The 14,158-nt window shown below is 40.9% G+C and overlaps 1 protein-coding gene across 4 annotated transcripts in view; it reads left to right on the top strand.

Moving 5' to 3' along the window:
- Positions 1-816: 816 nt before the first annotated feature.
- The window catches only part of fam189a2.S (family with sequence similarity 189 member A2 S homeolog), a 47,581-nt gene continuing 34,239 nt past the window's right edge, over positions 817-14,158 (top strand). For 3 of the 4 annotated variants that reach the window (XM_018243836.2, XM_018243837.2, XM_018243838.2), the window contains exons 1-2: positions 817-1,518; positions 13,130-13,186. In XM_018243836.2, coding sequence (XP_018099325.1) covers positions 1,153-1,518; positions 13,130-13,186 — 423 coding nt within the window. In that variant the 5' untranslated portion in view covers positions 817-1,152. The remainder of the gene's footprint in view (positions 1,519-13,129; positions 13,187-14,158) is intronic. The other variant, XM_041580146.1, reaches the window with a different exon arrangement.

A 14,158-nucleotide genomic window follows, 5' to 3' on the forward strand; every position in this document is an offset into this window, starting at 1 on the left:
ATCAGGGGCGTAACTACCGAGGGAGCAGGGGGTGCAACTGGGCCAGGGCCCGCACCCCCGCAGGGCCCCCCGGAAGATCGTGTGCACTGCAGAGAAAAATCACGCAGACGAGGGTGGGGGAGGGCCCGGGTGCACGGCCCGCCCCCACCAAGTTCCGTTACTAGCCAGGATGGTGGTTTTCCAGCCAAATTGGGCTACTAATTTAAAGCCCAGGCAGGTTTTGAAAGTACAAACTAGCCAAGGTACAGATTTGGGCTACTTATTGGGCCTTTGGCTGGTTTGTACTTTGGAAACCAGCCAAAGTTTTTTGTTGCCCTAATGTGCCAAGCCTGTGTCTACCACTGCATGTTGGGTAATATAGTTTTTGTTTAACAATTTGCCAAGTTTAATATAAGACTACAATACCCAGCATGCAATGGGACAGAGTTATGTAGAAGTCGGGAGTTACCAGATTTTGGGCTCTGTACCCCAGTCTCCTTTCCCATTCCCAAATTTTCCGGTGACTTTAATCAATTTCACACAATTTTGCTGCAAAAACCTGCTGGCCACCAAAATGTCTAGAGTTTGACCTGTTTTACCAATATTTATTGAAATTGTATATGTATTAGGCCTTATGGGTCTCTATACCTCCTGGTGACAGGCAAATCTGTCCCATTTTGCTTCATGTAAAAATTTGCAAAACAGTGAAAATGCGCAAAATGTGTATTTTCACATATTTTCATTTATTTTTTTCACTGCACACATTGTGCTACTTTTGAAGCTGCTTTTGGGTTTGTTTTGTGACTGACTTTGGCTGGTTAGGGAGAGAAGCCCCGGTGACCGTGCTACAGGGGAAGTGCCGCTTTCCCCGCCCATTTTGTCCTGCTGCCAAATATGTGAAAGCGAAACGCTGGTGTACTTGTGAGCTGCTCCCCTCCTACTAATCACTGGAGTTATTTTAAACTTCCAGCTCGGATAACCCAGTGGGAACAACAGTCCGGAGTCAGGGAAAGCAGGAGGGAGGGGGAGGCAGAAATGAGAGGGGGAAGCCCCGACATGCCCGCGGGATAAAGATTGCACCGAGCAAGTCCTATGGAAGGCTGCACATAGGGAAGGACGTGCCAGGCTGAGGATGGAGGCGCAGGTTCCCTACAGTCGGACTGATCCCCAGTGATGTCCCTCCCGGTGCTTCTCCCTGGCTCGTGCTGCTCCATGACAGGCTTATCTATGGGCAATGTCCCCTCGGCTTCTTCCCCGGGGGGAGACCCGGCACATCACCGACCCCAGAGAAGTCGCGCAGGGTTGCAGCCTCCTCGTTGTTCTGCATCCCAAGGGCTTTGCTCCCCTCCTCCGCCCCCTGCCTTATCTTCCAGGCGCCGGCCGGGGTCGGGGCTCATCCTGCCGGGGAGACCTCTACTTTCCCTGGGCTTGTTGCAGCTCATCCTGGGCTGTTGCACTGTGGCCCTCAGCTTCGGAGCCCTTTCTCTCAGCAAGTCCCCCCAGATCAGGAGCTCTTGTCCCTTCTGGGCTGGATCCTCAGTAAGTACAGAGTGCTCATTCCATCATGCTCTTCAGATCCTCTTGCTCAGCAACAACTGCCAACATCCGGCTCTGGCAGCTAAAGGCTGTGCTGGGATTGTGGGGGTTGAGCCCACAGGCTGCTGCTGATGCTACAGTAAGAGCCTATGTCAGTAACACTGACAGGCAGCGGGGTTGCCAGGTGTCATTTTCAAAACCAGCGCAAAACTAGCCAAGAAGCACTTTAAAAGTAGCCCAAAAATAATGTGGATTGAAAAAAATTCTAAAAAAAAGAAATGAATATAGATGAAAATATGCCTTTTTTAAAATGTTTCCATGAAGCAAACTGTGCCAGATTTGCCAGTCACCAGGGGCGTAGCTACAGAGGTAGGCCCAGGAGGTATAGGGGCTTCATAAGGCCCTAATATATATATACCGGTATATATATAATTTCAATAAATATTGGTAAAACAGGTCAACCTTTAGACATTTTGGTGACCAGCAGATTTGTTCCCCAAAATTGTCTGGAATTGAGGAAAGTCACTAGAAAATGAGAGAATGCTTAAAGGGATACTGTCATGGGAAAAAACATTTTTTTCAAAATGAATCAGTTAATAGTGCTGCTCCAGCAGAATTCTGCACTGAAATGCATTTCTCAAAAGAGCAAACAGATTATTTTATATTCAATTTTGAAATCTGACATGGGGCTAGACATATTGTCAATTTCCCAGTTTCCCCAAGTCATGTGACTTGTGCTCTGATAAACTTCAATCACTCTTTACTGCTGTACTGCAAGTTGGAGTGATATCACCCCCCTCCCTTTTCCCCCCAGCAGCCAAACAAAAGAACAATGGGAAGGTAACCAGATAACAGCTCCCTATCACAAGATAACAGCTGCCTGGTAGATCTAAGAACAACACTCAATAGTAAAAACGCATGTCCCACTGAGACACATTCAGTTACATTGAAAAGGAAAAACAGCAGCCTGCCAGAAAGCATTTCTCTCCTAAAGTGCAGGCACAAGTCACATGACCAGGGGCAGCTGGGAAATTGACAAAATGTCTAGCCCCATGTCAGATTTCAAAATTGAATATAAAAAAAATCTGTTTGCTCTTTTGAGAAATGGATTTCAGTGCAGAATTCTGCTGGAGTAGCACTATTAACTGATTCATTTTGAAATTTTTTTTTTCCCCATGACAGTATACCTTTAAGAGGGATGGGAGACTGGGGTACAGAGCCCAAAATCTGGTAACTCCCAACTTCTACACAAGTAAGTCCCGTTGCATGCTGGGTATTGTAGTTAAGGATTCACTGAATCCACTAATTTTGGATTCGGCCGAACCCCCGAATCCTTTGCGGAAGATTCGGCCAAATACAGAATCTAAATTTGCGTATGCAAATTAGAGGTGGGAAGGGGAAAACATTTTTTACTTCCTTGTTTTGTGACAAAAAGTCATGTGATTTCCCTCCCCGCCTCTAATTCGGTTCGCCCAGGCAGAAGGATTCCGAATCCTGCTGAAAAAGGTAGAATCTAGAACTAAATCCTGAATTCGGTGCATCCCTAATTGTAAGACTACATTACCCAACATGCATTGGGAGATACAGGCTTGGCACATTAGGGCAAGAAAACAACTATGGCTGGTTTCCAAAGTAATAAAAAACCAAAGGGCCAAAAAGTAGCCCAAATCCGTACCTTGGCTAGTTTTTGCTCTCAAAACCTGCCTGGGTTTTAAATTAGTAGCCCAATTTAGCTAGAAAACCGCCAACCTGGCAACCCTGACTAGCAGCCTATACGCTAACTTGATTCTCTAATGGGCTCTGCTGCAAACATTGTAACCTAATGATGGGGTGATGATGTGTTGCTCTTGGATCTTGTTCATTTACATCAGGGCTGTCCAACTGGCGGCCCGCGACCCCCCTTATTTGGCCCTCCACATCAAAGTCTGCCTGCTGTGTCTGTTTACCATATGTAACATTTAAAAGGTATCACTACAGAGATTGACTGGTCCCTGCATTGTTTAAACCTCAAATTCACACTATAATCCCCTGTATTGTTCACACCAGTGACACCTCTGTTGTTCACATCCAAAAGTCCTGTACTGTTTCACCTGAGACCCAGACTGAAACTGCCCACATTGTTCACCTGTTCACACCTTATTGAAAATGCTAATGGGGCACCAGCACTGTGTCACTGTATGTAGTACATATTAGACTGGTCCTGATTCCTGTCTCCTGCTCTGCCTTCCCTATGCTCCCTGTGAGTGACATACTTAAGTATTTGTTCTGGGGGTTTGTTAGCATTTGAAAATTATTGTTAGTGGCCCCTAAAGTGTTTAACCATATGCTGGGGTACTGTATTATACACAGGGGAGAAGGAGGCATATGGATTTATGGGTATGTCTTAATATGACTTAGCTTTTTTCACATATGAGTGACATCCTTGCCAGGACAGGCACAAGGTAGTTTGGCACCCTAGGCAAGAGCTTCAATCAGTGCCCCCCTGTCCTGCATTACCATTTCCCTCATTACCATGATGGTTTTTAAATAAAGAAAGCAAGAAAATGTACAACACTTTTTCATTTATATTACTGCCCCCTGTACCTGTACCAGCAAGCCCAGTAGCCATCCATAATACACCCCCCATACCTGTGCCAGTAGCCATTCATCATACAGCCCTCCAGCAGCCATCATATTGCCCCAATCTTTAACTGTGTCAGCAGCAGCCAAAAATAAATCTGATCACATCATATTGCCCCCAAGTATTTATGTACCTGTGCCAGCGCCCAGCAGCAACAGCAAAAATATGGCCCCTGTACCTGGCTGTGCCAGCAGGAAGCTTCACACTTTACAGTAATAGAAAGAATGTCTTCAGTTCAGTGCAACTGTGCAAGGCTGAGAGCAGCGAGAGCCACACTAAGCAGCCCGCCAGCTCTCTGCCTCTCTCTGTCACCCAACACATCAGTGACGTCATTGACGCATGTATGCACGTTGCACCGCACAGAAGGAGCTATTCCTTGCCGGCAAGAGGGAGAAGGTGAAGGAGATGGATTCCACCCAATTGTGTGACCATGATAACTGAAACAAATTATTAAATAAAAATTAAAAAAAAAAAAAAAATCCCCTTAAAAGTGCACCCCTCAATGATGGCGCCCTAGACAGCCGCCTACTCTGCCTACTCCTAGTTCCGGCCCTGATTCCTGCAGTGAGCACCAACCATTTGGGTTTTTGTGTGCTATTAATGTGGACATGGTCTTGCGGTAACATGGGTGTGGTTTAAAGTGGGTGTGGTCTAAAAACAGGGAGTGGCTAACACTGGCTTCCATTATCGGCCCTCCACCATGTAGATTAGAAAAATTCCGGCCCTCGGTACCATAGAAGTTGGACAGCACTGATTTACATGTTACAATTGATCTGTCAGTGCTGTCCTTTAGTACACCATGTGTGACCCCTGTGTATGTGTGACCGCACACAGGCTGATCAGATTCAAATCAATGGAACAAGGGCACTGATCAGATCTACTTCTCTCAGTCTACAAAAATACTGAGACTGACAACAGCCTGTGTGTCCATAGCCTTAGAACTAACAGAGCACTGATATAATACTGGCCTGTACCACAGGAACATTGAACTGGAGAAGGGGGCAAAATAAGATTCCTGAGGGACCCTGGGCAATAATATTTTGGACCCTTATTTCAGGAATAGGCCACTGCTGCCCTTCAGATGTTTTTAAACTAGTAATGTTAGGTTTGCCCATACATGCCCTATTTTATATAAATACTACTACAAAATGGTTTGAATCTGTTGGGATCATTGGGCTTCAGGGTGCTTATAAGTGCTGCACAAATAGTTGCAGATCAGAAACTTGAACACCATTGCTCCCCTCTACTGGCTGTAATCACATTCACTTTTACTCCACTAAATGCTGTACTAGTCTGTGATTTATTTACCCCACCTCCATGCAGTTTTATTTTCTTTTTATTTATTAAAGTCTGAGACAGTAGCTGACCAAGGTCAGCCTTCGGAAACAATCAGCAGATTTTCATGTTATCTTTCAGCTAATCAATATTTCCTTCTGCTAGTTCCTGTAAAGGGGGGGGGGATCGTTTGGAGTAGTTAATTACTTACTGAATGGTGATGGTGCCCTTGAATAGCACTTGGACAGGGATGGTCTAAACAAGCAGATAATGAATTTTGTGTAGTCCATTCATGGCCACCTTGTGGCCCATCAAATCTGTTGAAGAGATTCCGTTCTGTATATTGCAGGTGCCTGGTATAGCTCAGCTTTTAACCCCCATATGTAATAAAAGGTACTCATTTTGCTGAGGTGCAGTAACCTATAGCAACCAATGCAATATTTGCTTTTAAACAGCTAACAAGTAAGTGCTACCTGCTGATTGGTTACTATAGGTGCCTAGACCTGTAGCAATCTTTGAACCTTTTTTTTGTTACCTAGGGGGTATCCCTAATGATCAGAATTGCTCATTGATTGTCTATTTTTTAGAGTTGCACTTGTGTAAAGATGTCAACTGCACTTCCATATACAAGCTGCTGAAAGCACCTCCAGCACCATTACTGGCAAATGCAGGTGCACTTCAGCTGCTGGAGGGATGTAATCATAAAATATGTCTGAATACAATAGCAGTCCAAACTAATTTGGCATCTGCAAAACTGCTACTGTGCCCTCCAGGAGCACAATGCATATATACATACATTTAAGAAAATATACCATGGGCTAGGAAGATCAGGTTGAATTCCACATTTCTCCTGCCATCAGGCAGTAGAATTGTTGTTGGCCTGTAGTAGTTAACCCAGACCAATTGCAGGTGTGTGATATTTTTAAGTGCAAAGTACATACTCAGGCAGCACCACACCTATACCGTTTTGGCCATAAAATTATGTATTTTCTGATAAAAACTATATTAATCTTAGCATCTATTTGACTTTAATTTCAAGTGTGCAGAGAAATTTTAACTTTGTGCAAGCATGCATTTTATGCCAGCAATTTACATAAATAAATTGCGGGCCACGCAGAACATAGCTCACAAGAAATGTATTTGCACACTGGTTTACAAAATTTAAAGGAAAACTATACCCCCCAAATGAATACTTGAGCAACTGATTAAGTGGCATAATAACTAGGGATGCACCGAATTCAGGATTTGGTTCGGGATTCGGCCAGGATTCGGCCTTTTTCATTCGGATTCGGCCGAATCCTTCTGTCCGGCCTAACTGAATCCAAATCCTAATTTGCATATGCGGGGAGGGAAATTGCGTGACTTTTTGTCAGAAAACAAGGAAGCAAAAAATGTTTTCCCTTCCCACCCCTAATTTGCATATGCAAATTAGGGTTCGGTTTGGTATTCAGCCGAATCTTTCGTGAAGGATTCGGGGGTTCGGCCGAATCCAAAAAAAGTGGATACGGTACATCCCTAATATTAACCCTTTAAGTTCCAGCAGAATTTCGCATTTTGGTTACTTGAAATGTCAGCTGTTTTTGAAGCATTTTGTGCTCTCTCAATTTAGGGGCATTTTCTGAGGGGAAACCTATAGTTTACTTAGGAAAACTATACATTGTTTTTTTCGGTATAAACTAAGCTTTCTAAATCTGCCTAAGTTTTCATGTATTTCCAACTCTGCAAAAAGATTTATAGCACTAAATACCAAAAAAAAAATGAAAAATACCTATTTTTCATAGTATATGAATTTATACCCGAAAAAGATTTCATTTTACGGATGAAAATCCAACTTATTTGGAAAGCCTTATGTCTCTTGAACGTGGCAATACCAGATATGTATAGTTTTAGGGAGATTTAGGACTTCTGTACAGCAAAAACTCCCTGCAGTATATTACTGAATTTTGAAAGCACTAAGGCAGAAAACAGCATACTTTAGATTCCAAGGCAGAAAAATCCTGAAACAGTAGGTTTACCCCAGAAAACCATATATATTTGAAAAGTACACATTCTGCCGATTCCAAAATGGGTAACTATGTCTCTCTACTCCTAACTACCAAACATCAAAGCTTGTCTGAACATAGCATTTTTTTTAAAAAAAATTCAAAATTCTGAAGATCCCACACTGTATTAGGTACCAAGAAACAGCAGCCTGAATAGGATTGCCAGGGATCCACTGAACAGTTTGATGCCCATTGTGCATAGGTTTACCAAAGTGTCTGGCATTTAGAGACACCAATATGAAGTTAGCACATCCAAATTGTTCAGGACTTTACTTCAGCTACTGAAAAATCAACACATTTACTGCAGTTTTTGTGGGGTAAAAACATAGAAAAATAGGTTTACCCCCCAAAACCATATATTTTTGGAAAGTACACATTCTACCGAATCTAAAATGGGTAACCATTCCTTGCTGCTACATACTACAGAGACGCAAGGCTTTCTCAAAATTGTCAGTTTTGGTGAAATATCTAAAAATTGCCTCAAAGCTTCAGCTTTCCAGCATCATATCGCCCATGTATCATTACGTACCAAGAAAAAGCACCCTAAATATGATTGCCAGGGGTCCACTGAACAGTTTGGTGCCCACTGTGCATATGTTTACCAAAGTATCTGGCATTTAGAGGCCCCAAAATGAAGTTAGCGCATACAAATATTTCTGTTGGTAACTTCAGCTAATGAAAAATCAACACATTGATTGCATCTTTGTGGGGTAAAAACACAGAAATATATGTTTACCCCCCCAAAACCATACATTTTTGGAAAGTACGCATTCTACTGAATCTAAATTGGGTACCCATGACTTTCTGCTCCAAACTACGCAAGGCAAGGCTTTCCCAAGGCAAGGCATCATATCGCCCATGTATCATTATGTACCAAGAAAAAGCACCCATACTATGATTGCCAGGGGTCCTCCAAACAGTTTGGTGCCCACTGTGTATAGGTTTACCAAAGTATCTGGCATTTAGAGGCCCCAAAATGAAGTTAGTGCATACAAATAGTCCTGTGGGTAACTTCAGCTAATGAAAAATCAACACATTGACTGCATTTTTTGTGGGGTAAAAACACAGAAATATATGTTTACCCTCCAAAACCATACTATTTTAGAAAGTACACATTTTACTGAATCTAAAATGGGTACCCAAACTAAGCAAGGCTTGCCCAAAATTGTCGGTTTCGGTGAAATATCTGAAAATCGCCTCAAAGATTCAACTTTCCAGCCTCATAACGCCCATGTATCATTACCAGCATAAAGTATCCTAAATATGAACACGGGGTTCTACTAAACAGTTTGATGCCCAATATGCATAGATTTACCAAACTAGGTGTAATACAAAGATCCCCCCAAGTCCAAATAGTGCATATGAATTTTCACGTATGAGCTCCTGGTATGTGTATTATGCACCATAAAAACAATCGTCACAAAGCTTGAATTTTACCCCTTTATATGCCCCACATTTCGTAACGTATCAGCATAAAACATCCTAAATATGATCGACAAGGGTCTACCGAACACTTTGATGCCTAATATGCATAGATATACCACACTATGTGGCCTACAGAGACCCCCAAATGCTGCAATATAAACACCCGGTATGTGTATTATGTGACATAAGACCCCCTAACAGTACAGAGACCCTAGAAAACCATATATTTTCAGAAAGTACACATTCTGAAGAATCCAATATGGGTAAATATGTGTTTCTACTGCAAACTGCCAAACTGTAAAGCTATGCTGAATGCAATGGTTTTTATAAAATCTCTGAATTTCGTCACATTCGTTGCATTTTACGCCATTATATGCCCCACATTTGATAACGTATCAGCATAAAACATCCTAAATATGAACGGCAGGGGTCTACTGAACACTTTGATGCCCAATATTCATAGATTTACCAAACTATGTGGCGCACAGAGACTCAGAGACATAGTAGATAAAATTTACAAGGCATAACAAAATAATACAGAAAAGTGTGAAATTCAAATAAATTACTAAAATCCAATAAAACCACAAAAATTTAATCTTTTTTTCCAGACTAGTGTAATCAGACATCAGCATTACAGTTTGAATATTTTAGCTTGGCAAAATAGGTTTTACGGACAGAATAAAGGAAGCAACATCCCCAAAATGTCAATAAAATCACCGAAATAACATACAAAAGGTATTGCACAGTACGGTTAGCGAATATGCTATTCGCAAAGGCAATAAAAAAAATTTTCAGCCAAAAACACAACAATGCGATAAGGAAAAAAAAAAACACAACAGAGAATTTGTATGCATGTGTACAATTGGTAAATTGTGTGTTATGTGCGTGTGCAAGTGTGTGTGACCCCCCCCAAGTGTGTGTGACCCCTAAAAATGTATGTGAGTGTGTGTAAGTATACATGTAAGCATGTATTAGTGTAAAAAGTGTGTGTAAGTATATTTTGTGTGTTTACACTAACCTGGGGTGTGTAGCTGCAGATCTGTGTCCATGATGACAGGAGGAGTGGAGGAGCAGGAGGGAGTCGTCAGATCCGTTGGGCGTGGGCGTTGCTGAAGGAAGGCGGAAGTAAGTGTAGCGGCAGCAGCACACAGACACGTGTGCTTGTTGCGCCCCAGGGGCCCCTGTACGATTGCGCCCCAGGGGCCCCTTTCTCACCCGCTCTGCTCGTTGCCTAGGAGCTTCTGAGCGAGAGGGAAAGGAGCAAGCAACATTTAAAGCCACTCCTCCACTTCCCTGCACGCATATGCTGCAGAACGTAGAATCTACGTTCTGTGGCATTTCAGGATACTTTTCCACAGAACGTAGATTCTACGTTCTGTGGCACTTAAAGGGTTTAAGAATATCATCAAACTGGTATATATATTTAAGTAAATATTGACATTTTACATCTCTTGCCTCAAACCACCATTTTGTGATGGTCTGTGTGCTGCCTCAGAGATCACCTGACCAGAAATACTACAGCTCTAACTGTAACAGGAATAAGTGCGGAAGCAAAAGACACAACTCTGTCTGTTAATTGGCTCATGTGACCTAACAAGTGTGGTTTGTTGGTATGTTTGTATGCACAGTGAATAGTGCGATCCCTGGGGGCGGCCCTTATTTTTTAAAATGGCAATTTTCTATTTATGATTACCCAATGGCACATACTACTAAAAAAAGTATATTATTATGAAAATGGTTTATTTACATGAAGCATGGTTTTACAAATGAACTGTTTTATGCAATATCTTTTTATAGAGACCTACATTGTTTGAGGGGTATAGTTTTCCTTTAAAGGGAATATTAACAGAGAGTGCAAGGCAAATGAACTGTAAGCTCAGGGCTATATATATACAAAATCAACTTTTAGTTCAGCATTGTTCATCAACAAGTTTGTCAGCATCTGCCGTTCAGAATTAGACTATTCTGTATTGCTGCAATGATACTACTGGTTTCTTGGCTTTTGGCCCCCTTTCCAGTCAAAACTGAGTTTGGGACACTACTGTTGATAATATATAGATGTACAAAAAAGTAATCCTTGGTGTATGTCAAGAATTAGCAGCATATCAGGATGCTGCCAAATATCACTCAGTGTCACATCTTTGAATTGAAGGGACATCATACTGAGCTATTTTGTCACTAAAACCAGTGCATGTTCCTTATTGCTTCTGTTTGTTAAACTTCCACTTGTGTAGCACCAGTGAGGTTATCACTCACCCAGAATAGTGCATACTAGTGTGCTCTCACAGCTCCAGGCTGAGCATTGCCCATGTTATTCAGCCTGGAATAGGCAAGAAAGATGGTTAGGCCACAGGCCCCTCTATTGATAGGGCTAGGTGTGCAATGTAGATCAGGGTTTGTATGTTATGGATCATTACTTATAAATCCACTTGTCATGCTAGTCAAGCATTGAATAAGTTTTAACAAAAGAGTAGGACATTCGATGGATGTGACTTGGATGTGCTTCCATTAAAAATTAGTACAAGAGCTGTACCTGTACTGCCATGTCTGTCTGCTACTTCTGCTGGAATAAATGTCATCAGTTCTCATCATCAGACCCACGGAAAGGAACTATACAGAGGCCACAGTACATTTTGAATTGCTTGTAGAGCATTTTGTGGCAACTCAAATACATACTGTAACTCTACAGACAGGTGCCTGCCTCTAAGAAAGTATTAAAGGAGAAGAGAAGGCTAAAATTAAGTAAGCATTATGAGAAAGGTCTATACCAGTAAACCCTCAAAGTAATACTGTCAAAAGAAACACTGCATTTCTTTCCTTTTATTGTGTATACACGGGCTTCTGTATCAGACTTCCTGTTTTCAGCATAAACATCCAGGGCTAGGGCTTGAGCATGCTCAGTTTGCTCCTCTCTCCCTCTTCTCCTCCCTTTCCCCCTCCCTGCTGTAATCTGAGCCCAGAGCTATGAGTAAACAGGGAGAAACTCAGGCAGGAAGTGATGTCACACCAAGATAATATGGCAGGTGCTATCCAAAACAAACAGAGAGAGTTTATAGAGCTGTTTACTCAGGTATGGTAAAGCATTCTACAGAATAAATATAGTGTTATAGCTTGCACTATTTTGGTTATTCTATTGGCAGAAACTGCTTCAGTAGCTTTCCTTCTTCTTTAAATATGTTTTTTTGTTCAACAGAAATGAGGTAACGTGTTACCTAGATGATATGATGTTGTGTGGTTGCTGCTTTAATGAAACAGCATGTTGTAAAAGAGGCAAATATACAAGATTGCAGGTTTTCTGATTTTCTTCCATAGCTTAGAGAAAAACATTTTCATTTGCACTCCTCTTTTCCTTGTTGGATTGTAAAAACTCCTATAGCAAAATATGTTTCTAAGAAACAAAACAAACCCATGTTAAAAAAAAAAAAAACTCTGAATGTTTTGTTGTGCCTTCAGATACCCTTGTTTAATATAAAACACTGATGGATACATTGCTATATAAATTATATATATATATACATACATATATATAAAAGTACAGGTGGTGTCCACAACCAATTCCTTATGAGGCTGAGGTGCACGATCAATGTAGTAAATGCAGAATGATGAAGGATCAGCACATTCATTTAAACCTTGTGAACAAGGTGTTTATTTGTAACACAGCATTGTATCCGACATTTCCCCAGGTGGGACCTAAACGTCGGATACAATGCTGTTTTACAAATAAATACCTTGTTCACAAGATTTAAATGAGTGTGCTGATCCTTCATCATTATATATATATATATATATATATATATATATATATATATATATATATATATATATATATATATATATATATATATATATATACCAGTTGGAGTTATAATTTTTCTGACCAGTATTGCTAAGAGTGAAATTTTTCCTAGAACTTGCTTGCTGGATGCTGCTTTGGAGGTATTAATGAGTTCTGTGCCACAAGCCATCTATCTTAGATATTCTCAAAAGCCCCAGTGAAACCACTTGATGCTTCTGTCGTCCTCCATTACAAGAACTTCACTGCGTATAACACAAAGGAGCAAGTAAAGTTAGAGAACACAAATGTCTACATTCATTTACAATACCTTGCCTTGATTGTTAAAAGCAGTGAAGGTCAACCCCTTTGAGTAACTCCTTACTTAATCATCTTTCAGTTGTTGCAGAAAGGTTGTTTATAATGTTTTTTTACAACACGCCATCTCATAGACTCTCCTGATTTTCTTTAATTCTACAGGTAATTCTGTCTGGTATTGTAGGACTGACCACATGGAAGAGGCCAATGGTCTTGCTAGTAAGTAAGCCTTAATAATTATTTTTAAATTTGCATTTGAGTGTGTAATTTATATTAGAATTTAATAAGTAAGCCTGTTATTTTAAAATCACCGAAAATTACTCTAAACATCCCCCAGAATAACATACTTTTCTCCGTCTATTTAGTCTTACTTATTTCTCTATCACAAGCAGGTGAACTGCAGCTCTCTTAGCTACTTCCTTGTCTAACATGAACAACTATGAAGATCTAAAAAAAGGTGCCTACTGGGCATGCTCACTGCTTCTGCTCCAATGGAAATTAATCACGCATGCTCAGTAACCACCTCTTTGAGGTCTTCCTAGTCAGAGAAAAAAGGAGCACTCGGGAAGAACTTCACGATAGACAAGGAAGTAACTAAGAGAGCTGCAGTTCAGCTGATTGCTATAGAGAAACTAAATATATATGTTATTCTGAGGCTATTTAGAGTAATTTTAGAGAGAGAAAAAAAGTTTACTTATTCATAAAAACCTGAAAAGCCTGACAAGAGTCCATAAATTGTTACCTTATTCTTAAGACTCACTTGTAGATGACAACGGTTCAAGAACCCTATGACTTCAGACTAGGCCCCATCTTCATTCTGTCAGTTAACCCTTTCCCTGTGCTTGGTAATTTTGCAATGCTCAAGTCACATAGCTTTGTGTACCTTCTAGACTGAATGGGAAAAAGCTGCATGAGCAGAAAAATATTTTTTTTTTAGTATTCTATCGTCTACATCATAAATTACCCCTTGGTACTTAGTCACCCCATAGCTCATTAATAATTAGTTAATCTGCGTAATACATGATTACACAATAACATTTTCAAAGTAAGGGCTCTTAGACACAAGAGCGTACTTGTGTGTTCCACTAAAGTGGTTTTTATATGCATTCCAAAAGAAAACAGGAGTTAACAGGTAAACGTTGAAACAAATCAGACACAAATGCTCATGTGTAAGAGACCTATTGCTGACAC

This window comes from Xenopus laevis, chromosome 1S (genome assembly GCF_017654675.1).
Source record: "Xenopus laevis strain J_2021 chromosome 1S, Xenopus_laevis_v10.1, whole genome shotgun sequence".
Classification (NCBI taxonomy): domain Eukaryota; kingdom Metazoa; phylum Chordata; class Amphibia; order Anura; family Pipidae; genus Xenopus; species Xenopus laevis.